This window comes from Trematomus bernacchii, unplaced genomic scaffold, assembly GCF_902827165.1.
Source record: "Trematomus bernacchii unplaced genomic scaffold, fTreBer1.1, whole genome shotgun sequence".
In the NCBI taxonomy this organism is placed as follows: Eukaryota; Metazoa; Chordata; class Actinopteri; order Perciformes; family Nototheniidae; genus Trematomus; species Trematomus bernacchii.
The window spans coordinates 7,340,594-7,360,523 of record NW_022987851.1 but is presented as its reverse complement, the minus strand read 5'-3'; the positions used below and the strand labels follow the sequence as shown (position 1 = coordinate 7,360,523).

Here is a 19,930-nt window from a genome sequence, read left to right as displayed (position 1 = left end):
GTAATGCCATTTGTTAAGTTGGAGGTGTATCAGGGACAGTGCTCATTAATCAACAACTTAGTTTCCATCTCGGTGTAAATATGCCAAAGTTAGCTAATGAGCTCATTTTCATCTGCAGTCTATGGGATCAATAAAGCATTAAATGTAACACTGTCTGCCAACATAGACTTGCAGGGACTATGGTGCACCTGTAAAAATTGAAAGATGTCCGGTTATGTGGCTTAAAATTAGCATTCAGTACAGGCTCTCAAAGTTAAATGCATTAGAGTAGATAATATTGAAAATCATAACATATTGGCATTGTTTTTTTCCAAATGATAATGCTATTTGCCTTGCAAAATTAAGTGCTTAACTAACAATATGCTTTACTTGTTGGCAACATTTGTACACAACATACTGCATTAGATTGCACTTAAATATTGAAAAAGAAACTAAATGTACTACATGTAAATTATATAAGAGTGATACTTGAAATACAATTGCTGCAAACAAATAACGTTTTAAATATTACGCATGACCACTACAATATCATACAACGTTAAAGAATCCACCCCTACACCAGTGTTCCATCAATTTTCCAGTGTTAAGTTAATATGGTTGAACAAAGATATCCAAATTGAAATAAAGGGCATGGCACTTGCAGTTTTGAACATAGTCTACCTCGCTGAATCTTTTTTTACATTTTTGAGCCCTGTTTTTTTTTTGCTGCACAGTCTAATCTTCAGTTCAATATTACGAAAAGGAGAAAATAACAACATTAAATCCTAAGACATTTTCTACACTCTTTTCATGAAAGCAGGCTAGCATCTATTGAAGGCTCCTTTTTTTACCAGTCATAAACAAAGACCCGAGAGTCATTTAACACTTCTTTAGGAATTACCATTCAAGCTTTTCAGGGAGCATTTTCCTGTCAGGCAAAAGCCTTTCTACATGTGAGGATTTGCAAGAAAAAACGGTGTAATGCAGCCGGAACATGTTGTTATCATGAAACCAATGGAGGCCCTGAGAACAGTCTCGACAAACATGCTCTATTAGTATGGGGCTCATGAGTCTGTGGCACTGGGATAGGGTTTTATATTCTATGGCCTTACACTACTGCTTTCAGCAAACAGTCCACCATTATTCGATCTGACAAGAGAGCAAACACTGTGCATTCAAGGGTCAAGGAAAAAGCACGTCCCCCTCTCTCTGTCAAGTCCATTCATCCTGCATCCTTATGTTGCTTTGTTTTCTCTCACATTTTCACACTTCCCCTTGTATGCCCTTTTTCTGACACCAGCAGTATGGAGCGTTGATATATATTTAACACATGCACTTGTAACAATGCAAGTCTTTCAGTTCCTGGGATGTAGATACAGAATATTTTTGTCTCCATAAGCTCATCTCTTCAGTCAGGAAGTGTTTGATTGTTTTCCAAGAATAGCCCAAAAGCAGGTGGGTCACAGTTTTGCCAAAGCTACTGGACGTTCATACTGTACAAAAAGTCTCCAATTTAGCAATCTCATTCATTTTAGTAGCAGGCATTTTCTCAAACCTCGAATTATGACTGCCATGTGAAGAGATAAGAATTCCATCTTTAATATAAATGTATATACTAATAAGATATAAATTCAGCTGATTGGTAATGAGCGAGAAACTTGCTTTTAGATACACAATGGCCTTCACCAGTGAATGTGTAAGAAAGTCCTGCAGCTGCTAATTCAGCCTGTTGTTGTTGTTACCCCTGCTATTGAGAGTTCAGGCTTTTGCTCTCTAAACCATGTCGCTGATTGTTAATTAAGACACCCAAGGCAGCATTCCCTTTGACAGACAGGAATGCCATTCAAGGAAACCAAGGGATACACTGTCTGACCTCACCTTCACAATACAAGCAAAGTCCTGAAAAACAACTTTTATACATCTTTTGGATCGATTACTAAACTTAAGGTCAGCTTATTGATTTATGAACTTGCCCGTAGAAAAATACCGGATAATTAGACTTTTAATCTTTTCAGGGGCTCCAATCATCATTTTGCTAAGCAAGGCCAGACAACACATGGCATTTTCTGAATGTTAATGTTTAATTATATTATAAAAGTTTTGGAGAGATGAGGATTTGTTATAAATTCCAAAGGAGTACATATTAATCACAATCTTGTCAATGTTTGAAGCTTAACCAAACGTGTGAATATTGAAATACGTTAGAATAACTTGTGACCACCCAAGTGTGAATAGTCTGTTTTTCCGCCCTATTGATGTGGCCATGATAAGGGACAGATCCTGACCCCATGGTTGCTAGCCAGGCCACCCTGTGCCCCCTGTTGGAAATCAGCAAACCACGACAAAACACATCTTTTGAGTTGTGCATCGTTGGCTGCTTGCTAATCCATAAGGTGTTTGGAAAGATTTTGTAAACTAACATTTCCAGGCGAGGCTAATAGGATTATATACTTAAAAACCAAGGATGTTTGCCTGTATTTCATGGCAGTAATTTGTAGACACAGAGAAATAAAGACCTTCGCAAATATCCAGAGGGCATGTATCGAGTTGTTTTTCTGTCTGCTGTTTTTTCCAAAATATACAGCATTGATTCATATTTCTCAACAAATTAATTTAGAATTTCTCAATAACTTTCAAACAATGCATCTCTAAAGCCAATGTGTGAGTTCTGTGTAAAGTGTTTTCTGTAGAGGATGATAAATGGTGTAATTTGTGGCAGTGTGGAAGGACACTAGAGCATGAAGCAGACTCCCAGGACAGGAGTGACCTTTCACTGCAAGGACAGTGTACAGTATTTCTTCTGACACAATTCTCTCCTGGGCCACACATAAAGGAGCTCCATGCAAACAAGTTTCATTTGAATCCCTTACTGCTTTTCAACAGCAGTTACCACAACAACGTTATTCTGCAATTTGGAATCAAAAAGGGAAAGTGTGGGAAGGGATTGGAAGATGTTGCTTTACTTTAAAGGGTATTTTACTGTCAAACGTACTGTGGGGAATAAAATGTATAATAACAATATATAATAGCTCCTTTTTATAAATCACGGAAGGCACATTTAATCAGAAACTAGAACGTACTTTACCTTGAATTACTTTCTGTGAATGTTGGTTGATTGTGCCGCAACTTAAAAATATGCTCTTGCTCTCATGAGCTATTTAGTTTGTCAATCTTACTGTCAGGTTTTGCCTGCATAATGCCAAACAAGGGAGAGAATATAATGATTTATACTATTTATTTGATTTTAGCTTTTATGCACCACAAACATGGAACAAACTGCCGGAAATTCTGATGTCTGCCCCAACCCTGGGTTCTTTTAAATCAAGGTTAAAAACCGTTCTTTAATGCAGCAGCCTATCCTGAGATCCTTTAACCGTGCCTTATCATTGCACTTTTAGCTGCAACCATTATTTTATCACTTTTAGTAATCGTTTTATTTTGTTTTTAATTATTATGTGTTAAATGTCTATGTGAAGCACTTTGCATTGCCTCTGTGTCTCAAAATGTGCTATACTGTACACATAAACTAACCTTAACCTTACACACCCATAAGTGGTGTAAAATATAATCTAAAATAACTCAAATTGTATTGTAATTTCCCAACAGCTGACATAACAAGAAACCATCTTCCCAAGGATCTGAACAGGCATTTATATTTGTCAGCACCTCTTGTTTATTGCATTTCTAAACATCTTTAGCGTTAGTCATTTTTTAAGTGCACAGAGAGTTAAATAACCTCTGGAGCTGTGGTTCATATGTTAATCTCTAAGAACTTTCCCTGCTGAGAGCAAAGCCTTGCTTTTGTTCATAAGTGCCTCTGGCCTTCCTTTGAGGCCCCTCAAATGTCGCCTCAGAGTGACCAGAGCGGACACAGAGGCGACAGCAGCCAGAATGGACCCTGTGGAGCGGCCACATTTATGGCACACCAGTGCCCTGAAAGGCTGTGCTTGTAGAAATGGGTTTAGGGCTTGTGAAATCATAGCAGTTCCACATCTTTCAAGCCATGGCCAACTCGTTACTGCTGATACAAGGCTTAGGGTGATTAGACCATATCGCTCTCTCTCCGTCTCCCTGCTATCTGGCTCTCTATCCTCTGCCATGTGCTTCCCTTCTTTCAACAAGATTATCATATCCCTTTCCCTTATTAGAGAGGTAAAAAGTATGCTGGTGTCTGGTACTTAATGGAACCCCGCGGCAACTCATTTTATAGAGTTAAGATAACTACTGATTATATAAAGCTTGTTCAGAACCTAGGCTATTGATTTTTTTCTAACTTAAATGTAATTTCAGCTGACCATTTTGTCTTTTTTTATTGTCCTGTAAGCTGTACAGAACTAACGTAATAAGCAGATTGATAATATAATATATAACAGCAGAATTTCCAATGAACAAGGTTTAAAGTTTTTATGACCAACTAAATGCCCTAGAGACTGCAATGCTCATCATACAATATTAAAGTCTTTATTCTGTAGGGCTATCCTTATTGGTTGTCAGATTCATGTATAAAGTGTTGCCGTTGTGCTGGAAGAAACCTCATGATGTGTTCTAAGGGAAATGGTTCATCCTCTGTGGATCATGAATAGCCACAGCACATTCAAGGAGATGTGACCATTTGCGTTTTCAACACAAAAAACAGTATATTGTCATTGGCAAGCTTTAGTCAAGGTGAAAAACATTGACTTGAATGGAAGGTTTGGATTATAAGGATTCATCTTCTGGGGGACCTTTTAGTATTCATAATCATCCTGATTAATTTTGAGCTTTGAGGCATCCTGGTCCAACCCAGTCTCACGGCATTTCGTGTTATAGTCACAACATTTAATCTATTGATTCGTGTTGACCAACACGATTTCCCCCTTTTTTTCGTGTCACACAGAACGATTTTAAAAGCAATGTATTTCTATTGGTAGTATGTTTCGTGCCTGCACCACGTATTTTTGTCCGGTCGGGTCTTGGAAGACCGGAAGCTTTGTGGTTCATAAAAAACATTTTCTTACTCAATATCAAGCCACGATTATTGTTTTTATTTTAAATCGTATAATGTCGGACTTTTTTTGCCGTCCGTGAGGAAAATAAATGGGGCTCAGAACCTCAAAATACTGAAATATGTATTTTTTCAATCTTTTTTTCCTTCTAATTTGTTATTCTTTTCTAAATAACACACTGTTATTTACTCAACAATAACACACAATTATCCTTGTTTTTATTTATTTGTTTAATTCTATAATATCGGGCTTTTTTGCCGTCCGTCAGGAACTGAATTTCAAAATAAAGTCACCGGAAACAGACGTGCGATACACACCTGATTACCCAAGATCGTCAGTGAAGCTCGGTGATTGGATGTTTTAGCCGCAATGCACGTTGGGTTATGGTGTTTATGCGATATGAAATCCAAAAACATAAAAAAAAAGAAATAATAATACTTTATTCCGAGTGTACTTGCTTTTCTCTTTGGAAGTCATCACATAACGGCATTGTAATACACGGTTCGGCTGCATTAAATATTACACATCTGCCGTAGTTCTCTATTTATAGAGCCTTCTGGAAGAACTGCCACCGAAACTGAATACGTGACGTGGATCATAAATATATCAGCAATTAAACAACATCTTAAATTTCTCTTCACACAATACGTCTCCTTGCAGTATCAATACTAATTCGGCTGAGCTGATAGACAGGGATTTGTAGTTTTTAAAGATATTATTGATTTTCTTTGAATATAAGAATGTAAATACTGAGTTGAGAGAATAGTCAGGGGTTTTGGGTGATGGGAGACACATCTATGGATTCAGAATTGCAATAGCTTTGGATAGTCTGCCCTGGTTTCATTCCATTTCACAGTGCTGTTTGAAGCTCGGCGTAACCTTGGCGCACTGCCACTCCAACATCCAATCACAGAGCTTGAAGATTAATCACCGGGTTTGTCAAGCAAGGGACTGTAGTCCCAAACGATAGTTGAGGATTATGGGTAGTGTAGTGTCTTCGGCCATCCTAAACTCAGAAAAAACGATTTGTTTCTCCGAATCGAAGGGGAAAACACAAAAGCATTGTACACAATTTAAACCAATCAATGTTGTGTAATTAACAAGGATAAACTGATGTTTTTAGTTGATGAGTACTGCAGATTACTATGCAAACTTCGAGACCGGAAATACTGTTTTCACCGCAATTCTGTTGATAGTTATTTCATATCGCATTAACACCATATCCCAACGTGCATTGCGGCTAAAACATCCAATTACCGAGCTTCAACAATAGCTGAGGATCTTGGGTAATCAGTTCAGTGGGTGTGTATCGCACGTCTGTTTCCGGTGACTTTATTTTGAAATTCAGTTCCTGACGGACGGCAAAAATGCCCGATATTATAGAATTAAACAAATAAATAAAAACAAGGATAATTGTGTGTTATTGTTGAGTAAATAACAGTGTGTTATTTAGAACAGAATAACAAATTAGAAAAATACATATTTCAGTATTCTGAGGCTCTGAGCCCCATTTATTTTCCTCACGGACGGCAAAAAAAGTCAGACATTATACGATTTAAAATAAAAATAATAATCGTGGCTTGATATGGAGTAAGAAAATGTTTTTATGAACCACACAGCTTCCGGTCTTCCAAGACCCGACCGGACAAAAAGACGTGGTGCAGGCACGAAACATACTACCAATAGAAATACATTGCTTTTAAAATCGTTCTGTGTGACACGAAAAAAAAGGGGAAAATCGTGTTGGTGAACACGAATCAATAGATTAAATGTCGTGACTATAACACTTAATGCCGTGAGACTGGGTTGCCTGGTCATAATCAAAATGTTATGGTGCATTTCCACTAGAGAGAGAATTGCTGGCAAGGGGACTACAACTACAACAAAATGAACATATTTGACCGTGATTTAATTGTAATACACGTTTCAAAATGATGCCGAAGTAACAACATACTGATACCGGTTAGTAAAAACCATGAATTAATGCTTTGACAAGTCTGCAGACAGACGGCAGGCGAAAAACCTTTTAAAATGCGTGTTTTCTAAATGGAGATCGGCTAAGCTAACGCAGTATATGCTCCGACCGTCCACACTCACAACAACGGCCTATACAGACATAAATAAACCAGCGACTGTATTCACCATGACACAGGCAGTCTATGGTTTGTACTTGTTTAACTTTTGTCTAGTTTCTGAACATATATGAGGAGCTGTGAGCTCTGAGTGCTAACAGCTAACGGCTGTGTTGTTTTTCTGGGGTTCGTATTGAAAAGGACGTCACGGCTCCGCCTACACTGCGTTACTATAGTTACTGCCCCAGCTACTAAACTGTAATGGAAACGCAGCATAAAGTGAGCCAGTCCTAACAAGGCCTAACAAGGCCTAACTATACCGTACTAAGCCGAGCGAGGCCCTGCAATGGAAATGCGCCATTAGATAATCAGACAAAAGATCTGCTTTACAATTCATATGTCTCTGCTCACCTCGCTTTCGGACCAGGTACTTTATTTTATTTCGTTTTCAAACAAAAACAGTCTGTCTAGGCAGGTGATCAGCTGATTGCAATTGCGACGCAGCTTTGTCAACAGGAAATTCGATGAATCCTTTTATCTTTTGATTTCAATTACTTTCCGCTGTTCACAAAAACCTGTCTAATCAAGATTCAGGGCCTGGGATAAATTGAGTAATTATGACTTAATTAAACAATATGCTTAAATCTTCCTCATAAGAAATTGTAGCTTCCAGTACAGGTAAGAACACGTCATCATGCATTTTGTTATGCACATTATTACATTTTGTATGAAAGTAAAACATGTAAACAAATTAATCTACTATTTGTATAAGACTTTCTTTAGCATATATGTAAAATACATTATGGGTACAATAACTAAAGGCTTCCAGTCTCCTTTAGCTACATGCTTTACGAAGTGTGTCAGCAATAGAATATGGTTATACTTCAGCAGTATTGAGACTTCATGCCTTTATTATGAAAATAATACATGGTATTATAAGAAGTTCCTATGGCTTTGTGTCCCTGTGTGGTTTGTTTCAAAAGCATTGAAAGGATATCTTGTAAATCACATGCTTAAAACTTAAATCTCTGGCCTGTAAGCACTTTCCTGATTGTTCATCCGTCTCTAAAGTGTACTTGGCTTTAATGCTACAGTAGAATTCAGCTATTGTGGATCTTAGAAACTGTTAGCGCACAGTCTGTTTAAGGTATAATGACCATATGGTAATTTTAGATGCATTTATTGAAAGGGATTCACAGTCTTGTCCCATTTTCTCCTGCCTAATCTGTGGGGCTGGCTCTGTGGGCAAAGGCCTGCCTGTGTGTCTGGTTGAATGAACAGGCGAGGGTCCATGGGGCATCGTGGTCCCACAATGCTTCACGGTGACCAAATAAGGTCTGTCTGCAACATGTATGCTAGGAGGAGGCAGGGGCACTAAGTTGGCACAGTCCAGTCTCTCACATTCTTTGGACTCTCTCAAAAGGTTGCCGTCCCTCATCACACATCTAGTATGTGATTGGACGGAACAGAAAGGGCTGACCCATGAACTGTACAGAGTTGTTTGTGAAAACAAGTCATGTACAAGGCTGGTCATCGTTAAGTGGTTCTAATAATAGAGGAGGATACTTTGTTGAGACTTTCACTTACACTACCACTGCTTAAAAGTCAATCAATTAATTCAGTGAATGATTTAAACTGACTAGTCACTGGAATGTGTAGGAATCCTCCTATTACCATATGCTCTTTGCTTTTAATGAGAATATGTATACACTGTAGAAGAAACACAATTGAACATAAAGTTCATGTACACTACATGATGCTTTCACTGCATATGATGTGTGTTTCTGCACTATACCGCAAAGCAGTGGCAAGACCGGAGCATAGGAGATACCAATATTGTTCAATACATTCTGTCTCACTGCTGCAGACGTTGGTTAAAGATTAACTCTGGTGTTATCCTTGGGGCCTCTTTGAAGTGGACTTACTCTAACCCCTGCTTATCTTAATTAGAAAGAAATCTGTAGGAGTGAAGCGGTCTTCTGAAAACGAGCACCTCCACTCCCCTGCTCCCTGAAGGCCACACTGCGGCTTTGCCTGGACTCCTCAACTCAATATTTGCTCTTGACATGGTGTAATTGTATGTAGTATAAACTGTGAACACAAAGGTTTTTTTTTCCTGAGATTAGAAAGCGCTGCTCGAGGTATCTTCCTCGGATCTTGCCAGATATGAAACATTTATAATGAATAGATCCTCTTTACAGTATGTTTGTTAGTAATGTGGAAGGCTAACAGGTGTTTAATGTGATTCATATTGAAAGGGAAAGCTGCTCCTTTGAGGCTTAGCATGATTTGTAGGCCGTGTCGTGTAAATAACTATGCAAAACCATTTCATGCTTTTACTGAAATGACAGGGTCCTTTGGATAAATCTGGCGATATATGGTTCTTAAATGTCCCTGTGTTATAGCTGTTACAAAGTCTATGCCAACCATATAAATCTAGACAAATAGACAAGACCTTCTCAGTTTCCATTACCTCAGTGGAGGATTGTCTCCTCCACGACTCAGAGATCACACATGCAATGTTTACCGGTGGCATGCGTGCCATGCGGCTGGCTTTAATCCAAATGGAGCAGGGAGGTCCTGTCATACACAGGTCACCTGTCTCCACAAGAATGATGTGGAACACACAGGAAGCTAAAATCCTACACTGTGGTAAACCTCAAGAATGTATGAGTTGGAAAATGTATCACTTGAGACATTTTATTAAAAAAAACATATGTCTCTATAACCAGTTGATATTATACAATGTGTTTCTTTCATCACACAGTGTTCAGCCGGTGTTTACCCTAAAAAATGTGTTTTCTTGGCAAACACCATTTTTAGTTTCACATTGAATAGTTTTTCTTATCGCTTGCTTGCCGTAATATGGATCAAGCTTGTTTGACTTTATAATATAAGGGATATTATATCATGTAATGCCACATTGACTTACCAAACAACTTTCCCTGCTGAGCTTAGTCATTTAATTAGTGCTTGTCCTTTATGATGTTCCTTCCCATGCTGTTTGTGATGCAAATTATATTATTTTTTAAATTAAATAACTTTTTTAGGATTACCAGATGTACGGGTTGTGCACATGAACAGCGACTTGAGTGGAAAGCAGGCCAACTAAACAACATCAACTATAGAAACGTTTATTTTAGTTGGACCTCTCATCAATTAATTATGGTTTGAGTAATTAATCAGGACCTTGGTAACATCGTCATAGTGGTGCCTCTGGAGCAAAGAAAAATGCTATTTTTTAGAGGGATAGAAAAATTCCATGTTTATAAGAATTTCATGATTTAATGCAACATTTAGTTAATTTTGCATAAAAGAGAAATATAGCAGCTCCTTTCATTCCCGCTCAATCTTTACAGTTTCTGCCATTTTTCATTCCAATGACAGCAATTGCCACCACAAAGTCTAACTGAGACACACACAAGTTCAAAGGACATCAGTATCTCTCTATTCTTCTTCTTTCTAGCATTTTTGATAAAGCCCAAAAGTAACTAGAAATGCTCGGATAAAGAGTCATGATTTTTAGAATCTCCCTACTTTCTTATTCTTCACAACTCTCTTGAAGTGTTCTATCGGGTAGAAAGTACCTCCATGTATTCATTATGGATTAATGAAGTTTGCTCAACTCAATGATTTGCTGAGTTTAGATAAGAAGGCATAAAAAGAGCCCAATGTTTCTCTCAGGTCACAGTGACACAAAAGGTTTGAGCACAATATTGTCAAAAAGCATCAGGCATTCAGACTCAGTTTTGAATGAATACTCTATGTATACCGTAGGAAAAAGCTGTTGCAGAGAGCATTTAAAACACACTAACTGGTGAATGCGTGCCCTCACACATAATAAAACATCCAGGGTGAATGTGTAAAGGTCTCAGGAGGACTATCGAGGGAGGAAATGGACACAGTGGAGCGGTCAGCTGGACGTAACAGATTTACTGACCCTAACGACAAGGGTGGGGCGGGTTAGAAACTCTCAGTCGTGCCCAACAAATACAACAGCAACACTGTGAAAAATGACCCTGCACCCTTCTGTCAGTTTAACTATTATTCCAGCACTTTCAGAAGTGCCAGATCCTTGGTGGATCAGTCATTTGTATCTCACCATCCTGATCTAGTAAAGCAGCAGTACTTACTGTGCAGTCTGGTGGATGCGTGCCAAGTCTTAAGAATATGTGTATAATTACTTAGAGGCAAGTGAGTGCAATTAAAATTCTATTCAAGTGTGTGGCTGTTTCCTTATGGGTCAGTGTGTACACTATTTTTCTCTGTATTTCTGTACCTGTGTGTCTTTTTGATGTCTGTGTGTGTGGCTCTGCTTTGAGTCGTTATGGGGAAATAGTAGCAGCGATGCCCTCAAGGACTGTAGCCTCGCCCTTTGAATCCAACTTCAAAAAGCAAGGATAAAATACCTCCGTTCAGACAGGAAATAGACGCTTTTTATCGTAATTAAAAAAGAAGCAATTAGACAACTATTCCTTTGGCAATGGGGCTGTGCACCACTCTCCCTGACTAATACCTTTGAGTCTCAAAGTCGAGCCCTGAAGGAAACCGAGAAAACATTCTATTTAGGGCTGTTGGAAATTCCTGTGCAACCCCCTATAAAAAATAACAATGTTCATTTTCAAATCATTTTTGGGGATTATTAAGTGCTAGTGAGACTATTTTAGTCATCCCTTGTGTTTTCCCATGCCCGTGTTTATTTCTATGGATCCATTTCTAAGTTTCTTTAACACGATTAACTGTATTTGTTTGCAGGAGGCAACAAACTGAAGAACCAGCAGTACCGTCTGAACTGGGCTTGGATCTCTCTGGAGAAGGAGCACTATGTGGTGGATGAAGAGGTCAAGTTTCTGGAGGTGGTGCTGAAACGTCGGGGCTACCACGGGGAGACTTCCTTCGTTAGTAAGTAGACACTGATTTTTCTGATGACACTTATACTAATAGATTCTCCATAGTAATTTCTAAATGCCACTATAAAGCAATCGAAGATTATTTTAAAAATAATGTTGTTCTCTATCTTGATCTCAATCCGGTTATCCACCAAAGATTATGAATAAAACTAATAAATAAGTAAAACACCTAAAATATTAACTACAATATCCATGACATACATTAAATAGGTACTGCAGTATAAAGGGAAGAAGTGAGAAAAATGTAGCATGAGATACATCTATAAGACTTTTTCCATAAGTGCACAAATCACACGTAAATATGTACATATGTTTGTGCTTTAGTGACATACATCCTGGAAATAGTCCTGGATCCACACCAAAAACGACACTGGTGTTGCTTTGCCAAAGAACTAACCAATCAGAAAATGTCTGCAGATATAGGTATCCTTAAGAGAAAAAAAACTAAAATGAGAAACCTACACTCCTTGTCCCTTCACTAAAGCAGGGTGCCAGAGGTCACACACACTTGTATATATATTAGGACCACTCTAAGGCTGTCCTAGACACCTTTAGGGTCACACAGGTCTCCTGTCCCCTCCAGCCACTATTTACGCTCCAAGCACACAAAAGCACAGCACTACCCCTCAGGAACTGCATGTGCACATAACAAAGGTCACCCACAGTTGGCGGCTATAGAGAGGTGCTGTTCCAAATATTAGTAGAGAAGATTTACTGGCAGGAACTAACAGACAATAACTGTTAACACTGTTTAAAATAACAAGCTGATGAAAGCGTTTATGAGTGGCAGGAATTCTTACTACCGGCACTATTGGCCTTTTTTACGTTCTATATTTATTCTGTCCATAAAAACGAGGTATGATTAAAATGTAAGGATGTTAAAGGTCAAAATCCCTAAGGATAATTTCCTCTACTGTCTTCAGGATTTGTGTATGCCCCGGGGCGACAGAATAATGAAACATCTCTTCGATGATATGCAAATTGTGCTGACCTTTATAGTGCCTCACACTGCTCATTATATTATCATCGCTATCTCTGCCACTCATTGTAGTAAAAAAATACAGATCATTGTACTCTACAGATATACAGGCATATACCGTATAGTTGATTATAAATCACTGTAAGAAGTAAATTAATGTCATAACAAGAACACAGTTTACAAGTTTAGTTACAAGAACAAAAGAAACTGCAAAAATGCAACTGTATCCTCTGTGTGATGAACCCCACGGTCATCTCTTAGCAAATTAACATTTAACCGCAAAATAGCATATTTTGAATCAGGAACTTGGGAACATAACCACATGACTGTCCTTTGTTTTGATTTTCGAGCATCGCTAATGTTTTATTAATGATTGCATTATAAATGAAAGAAGCGCTATTTTGAACTTTGGATGCACTCTGTGTTCAGTCCCCAATAAGAACATGCCTTGCATTTCTTTTTATGTCTTTTGTGAGCTTTCAAGTCCAAACCATAGCTTTTCACAGTGCAGTTTTCTTATGATTGAGGTAGCATCAAGGGGAATGATCATCATTAAGGGTGGATGGTCCACCCCTACATGCTGGGGAGAATAAGCACACAAAAGAAGCTGCAATTTAGAAACCAAACCATTGTGTTTTACAGCTCCCTCAAAACACAGAAAGCAATAAAGGTTATCTTTCTAAATGCATAGGTTATGAAAGCTTTCATGTTGTGCGTTTCTTCTTACAGTTCATTGAGTACATGTTTTCATCTTCAGGCATCGATTCTTTGATCATAGATCACCCTGTTCCTTTTCTGTCAGTCTTATTGAATAGATTTTCAAATGTTTTTCTCCATTTCTAGCCAAGAAAAACATTTCTGAGATAGCTTTTGGTTTGGGATGTAACTTGCGTATATTTACATTGTCAGAAAGTAGCACACGCTTGAATAATTAACTTTGGTTTTAATGAGAAACCCGAGAAATATGATTTTGGGGAGAGTATTCTATCATACAGTACATGCTTCAAAAACATCTCTGCTGCATTCTGCATGCAGGTAAACAACTAACAATATCCTGTCTCAGTGAGGCAAAAGAACAAAAGAAGAGCACTCATTACTTTCTCAAAGTAATCATTGGCAGTGCATCTCTTCTTCAGCTGCATTGAAGATATAAAGCAAAAGCAGCAGACCATTTTTGCAGGCCACAAAAAAACCTGACAATTTAAGCCACCCATCTGTCTCTGTGTTGCGATGAGATAATGACTGATCCCAAGCCAGGGCCGACTCATGAACACTGATCAGAGGAGCATACAGTACTACCGCTTCACTGGTCAATGTGCACAGTTCAGGTGTCACCAGTTTGGAGTCTACAGCGAGCCCACCTGCTGCGAAGCGTCAGAATGACTGCTGTGATCAGGGCCGTCCAATCCAGGCATTGTGCGAGAGATAGAGTTAAGAGCAAATCATACTCTTGCCTCTCCTAGCTACTCTTTGAAGACTGCAGATTTTTCAAGCTCAATTGAGCTTGACCATTTTATCTTACCACGTATGTGCAGTGGCCTTTCCTTCTCTCTGTACTTGCATATCAAAGCCCACTTTTTTATTTTCATCAAAGAACAGAATGGTAATTCTCTTAAAAGCCCAAACTCATGCATTACTCAATCTGTGGTCTTTTGAAGAGCTTGTTTGTAGTCCTGATGGCCATTTGCATTTTTCTCTTCTCTTTCTTCCTTCCTCCGTTGTTAACAAACCGCAACTTTTCTAAGTGTGTCTTTTCTTATTCATGCTATCCTCATGATTCATGCATCTAATAATGTATTGTTTGCCACATTAATGAAGCCTTCAGGATTGCCTTGGTGTGTGCAGGCATTTTCTTTCCTCTTACTGCCAGATCCCTGCTGATTATTGTGTGCCCAGTTAGCAATGACAATGGAGAGGCTGTGTGACATTTCACCGGCCTCAGTGCTCCCGCTCAACAGAGACCATGACAGTTTCTCAGCTATAGTGTCCGTAGCCACCATCAAACAGCTCACATGCTGAAGGTCAGACAACGCAAGTCAGCCTCCAACAGCGACTGAGAGCAGGCTGACATGAGGGATAATTGGCTGTATTCCCACTATAGATATTCTAATCATTATTAATGACAAACTGCAACCAGAAGATGGGCAGATATTGTCTGGTTAGACGAACTGGGACATGACATCTTCCTTGTTTTAAATGGGGCAAAGATTTGTAGTTTAGATGTATATTTTCTATTATTATATTCTACAATATCTCAAAACTATGAACATTCACTGCTACATAAATATATCAGGATTCACAGATTGTTAATTAAGAAATGTATGTACTGTATGTAAATAATGAAAAATATGCATTGATGGTTGCTGGTATCAAAACCTTAGCAAGGTGAAACGTTCTCTGATATGCATGATTATGATAATAACCCATTTCTTCCATGTCCTTCCTAAGGTATTGGCACAAAGGATGGCACCGCAGAGAAGGATAAAGACTTCCGAGGGAAATCTCAGAAACAGGTGCAGTTTAACCCGGGCCAGACCACAGCCACTTGGAAGGTGCGGATCCTGTCAGATAGCGAGCATGAAGTGTCTGAGAGCTTCCAGATTGTTCTGTCTGAGCCGGTGATGGCAGCCATTGAATTCCCTCTGTTTGCTACTGTGGAGATCCTGGACCCCGATGATGGTCAGTAAAGATACATGTTTATATTTTCATTGTATTGCTTAAAATAGGGATAGCGCTATATTTAAAATTAATTAATACAAATATTATTGGTCATGCTTTTCTTGGTTTTGTTGTTTAACAAGGCTCAGGTCTTAAATGGACGTCGGAGTTTGACAGCAGGACATTTTCCAGTTATATACAGTTTTAGTTTACATTGTATTGTTACGTTTTTACATGTTCCAAACCATTAACATTGTGTTTCACAGCTGTTCATCTATCATGCAGAAAGAAATCAGGGACAACGATGTCCTAATTGAATAAGGGGTGCTAAATCAATTAACATGAAAACTGCATGCTTAAAGAAACTAACCACATCCTGGACTCAACTTGATTATGGAAATAGTTAAACACAGTAAGGGGCTGGATTTTCTTTCAAAGTGTAGATACAAGGTCAAAATGATATCCGGAGAGCACACCGACCTCCCTGCATCTGAAATGAGCTCTACAAGAGCAGATGAACAGTGTGTCTGAGAACAGCTTGACTGTGATAGAGCTGAGAGAGAGAACTGCATATTTTAAATATGGATAATACTCCCCCTTATCCCACAAGGCTTCATTTGGTGAAAAGGAAGAAGTTGCTGTCCACATTTTATGCTAATGCAGATGTTTAGTTGGAACATTGTTTTACAGAACATCGGTCTCTGGTGGGCTTTCAATTGGCAAATATCTCTGCACGATGTGATTTTCTTTTTCTTTTTTCCTGTGATTGACTTTCCTTTTGTTCCTTTTCGTTTAGGGTATCTAAAGTTTTGATGTGTTTTGGCACGGTCAAGGTCAAATACACTCTGAACTCATAAAAATATATTTTTGTTTCTATTTTACTCCCAGCAGATAAATACAAAAATCCCCAGAGGCTGCAACCATGACACTATAAATAAATAATTTCACACCAGACAGACTAGAGTGGCTCAGACTGAACTCAGCTTAGTGGTAAAAACAAAAAGAGGTGAAGAGTTGCCACATCATTCTAAGTATGCATGGTATTCAGGATGGGAAAGGACAGGTCAAGCTCTGTTGACTCTCCAACACTTTTAATGTGGCTGACCATGATGCTCTCAGAGAGAGAGAGAGAAGAGACGAGAGACGCGAGAGAGACGAGAGAGACGAGAGAGACGAGAGAGAGAGGCGAGAGAGACGAGAGAGACGAGAGAGACGAGAGATGAGGAGAGATGAGAAGAGATGACGAGAGAGAGAGTTGAATGGAGAGAGAGAGAGAGAGAGAGAGAGAGAGAGAGAGAGAGCCTCCGTCTGAGCTTCTAGCTTTCATATGCAGCTCAGGGTAGAAAAGAGACAAAGGAATGGAGGGCTGCCAGGAAAACTGTGGAAAAACAACCAAATTGTTTAACACGTCTCTGCTTGCAGACATAATTAGTGTTACACTCGTTTTTATTCTAGCCAGTTTATGTGGGAAACTTATAATGAAAGTGTGAGGCTTACATTTGTACACATTGTTTTTCATTCTCTTAGGGATTCCTTACTCTTTTAACTCACAACAGCAGACGTCTACAAATAACATTTTCTGCATCTGTGTTATTCTGTGTGTGACTGAAGCGCACTCTAGTTTGAATAGTTGCTGAAGATAAACAAGCAGTAGATTGCTGGGTTTGATTAAACATGATGGAGGCAGCATCAGCAGAGCTGTAATGAGAGCTGTCATTGGTCCTGGTGTATAAGCTGCAAGCCTCTGTATTAAAAGTGATTCATGTAAATCATGTCACAAATGATTAGATGTTTTGAAGCTTTTCCTTTTTCTTCTCCTCTCCTTCAGTTTAGTTTACATGACATAAGATAGGGATTTATTTCTACCAAAAGTCAAATACAATGTGACAAAACGTTTTTAAACACTAATAATACATATGAACGCCTCTGTGTCATCATAATGCTCTGCTGTGCATTGATTTTCTCATCTACAGAGTCAACAGTGTTCATCCCCTCAGCTGAATACAACATAGAGGAGGACATTGGAGAGCTGCTGATCCCGGTGCACAGGAGTGGAGATGTCAGCCAGGAGCTCATGGTCATCTGCTGCACACAGCAAGGTAACAAGCACTGTGGGAGGTAAAATAAGCTTATTTCAGGACTATATATATTTGATAGACAAAGAGCATTGTAGGAGTTTAAAACAAATGCTGCTCTAAAACTTGAGTTGCTCTTAACAATTATAATTTGAAAGGACTTTAGGTTACAAGGAAAATATATTAAAGGTCCCCTATTATACTGTTTTTCATCAATATATTATAGGTCTCAGATATATACAAAACACGTCTCTGAAGTGTTGTGCTCGAAATACCAAACAGATCATGCATTGTATAACATCCCATAATCCCCTCTGTTTCAGCCCTGTTTCAAAAGTGCTGATTCTCTGTCTGTTACTTTAGATGAAAATAAGGTTCCACTCACCACGCCCCTCTGAGAGATATTTGGTTAAAACACACACAATGGTGCTCTAGCAAGAGATTCAGGTTATAAGGTGGGTGGGTGTTACCTTGGTTGGTAATTGGCTAATGGTTACACAAGCCAAAAAAATCGTTATGAAATCATAAAGTGGCCAAAATCTGATCAGCTCCTTTTCAGACAGGTTTTTATATAAATGGATCAGGACAAAAAGGAAGTGAATCTTTTTTCCTGATGACATGTTTATCTATAAAAGACATGAAAAAGTGGATTTTGCACAATAGGTCCCCTTTAAGTTATTGATTAAATGTGAACAAAACATACTGTATTATGGTTGGATCATTAACTGAGCTTTCTGTTATTCTGTTTTCTCCCCATTTAGTTTCGGCTACAGGCACCGTGCCCACCACCGTGCTGTCCTACTCTGATTACATCTCCAGGCCTGAGGACCATCACAGCATACTGCGTTTTGACAAAGGAGAGGTGGAGAAATCCTGCCGGGTGGTGATCATTGATGACTCTCTGTATGAAGACGAGGAAAGCTTCAATGTCACCCTCAGCATGCCCATGGGGGGCCGTCTGGGCTCAGAGTTCCCCGCAGCTAGAATCACAATCATTCCCTGATATGGAAGACGGTAAGATGACATTTCCATGCTCCAAGGTGTGAAGAGGAATGCAATACTGTGTCAAATGGTCGGGCATAAGAAAGGAAAAGGGCTTTGGTTATTGAATCCCCTTGTGTGGCATTCAGATACAAGTTTTTTTTTTTTTTACTTTCAACGGTTTTTCAATTCAAGAAACAGGCAGCATGAAAGTGTTTTTTCCTAGGTATTATCAGATTTATTTTGAGGAGTTACTGTATTTGTTCAAGCTGTTATGTGTAATGTTTAAGCACTTTGACAATAGCTGATTTTTTGCTAAATTGATCCAAATAGAGACATGTCAACAGTTGGCAGGTGGCCAGACAGACAGCAAAAGTGTGGGAGAAAACGTGAAATGTGTGCTTGAAGGTTTTTTCTGTATGGGTTCCTGCTTGTCTGACAATGTTTTGGAGGGAGGGAAAGCGTTTGAGTGTGTGAGACTCCTTCCTCGAGGCAAAGCCTTTATCTCATATCTGCAGGCTCAGACTGGAGGGCTGATAGTCTCGCATTTCTTCCTGACGCCTCTTTGTTCCCCAACACCTGACGGCCATTCCTCTGCTCCCTATCGCTTTGACGATCTCCAGAAGTACTGCTCTAAAGTCAAGACTCCGTGATCGCTGGCTAGAGCTGAAAAACCCAGCATAATTGCTGAATAGTCTTTTTTCCCCTTGAATCAAAACCCATTTAAATCATCATAATTTGGGTGATGATGCACTATTCGATTCAGCATTCTTACATCATCTAATCGCTTGGTTAAAGTAGTCAGAAAAATCATCACCATTGTACAAATTTGTCATTTTGTAAAGTAATTCAGCTTTATGGAGATTAATATTAATCTTCTCCAACTGCTCTAAGTTGGAGGCTTCCTGCTTCCAGGAGAGCCTCCTATTTCATATTCTATTCATACTACTGAACATTTTATAGAATTGTGTGCTTAAGCAATGCATGCATTATTATTATATATGTATGATGTTATTCCCCTCCCAAGAAATGTATCCAGGTCTCAGTCTGTACTTCAAACTGTGTTTCAACCTGTGCTTAGGAGTTCTTGCCTTAAAGGCTACTGCAAATTAGACTGTGTAACAAGTGACTCTCCTCTTCCTCTCCTGTGGGATTCGAGGCAAACACACTGCAAGTGGATTTGACCTGCTTGAAGAAGGAGGAGGTTACGTGTTTGGAATGTTTCCTAACTGTAGCAGTGCTTGGTGTAACCTGAGAGTGAGTACAGGTCCTTTCGACCTCCGCTGCTCCT

At 39.0% G+C, this 19,930-nt stretch overlaps 1 protein-coding gene across 1 annotated transcript in view; it reads left to right on the top strand.

Annotated features, from left to right (window-relative positions):
* The window catches only part of frem2b (FRAS1 related extracellular matrix 2b), a 53,502-nt gene that overhangs the window by 13,514 nt on the left and 20,058 nt on the right, over positions 1–19,930 (top strand). Inside the window, 5 exon segments of the mRNA XM_034113168.1 lie at positions 11,792–11,938; positions 15,374–15,604; positions 17,557–17,682; positions 18,420–18,655; positions 18,657–18,672. Coding sequence (XP_033969059.1) covers positions 11,792–11,938; positions 15,374–15,604; positions 17,557–17,682; positions 18,420–18,655; positions 18,657–18,672 — 756 coding nt within the window.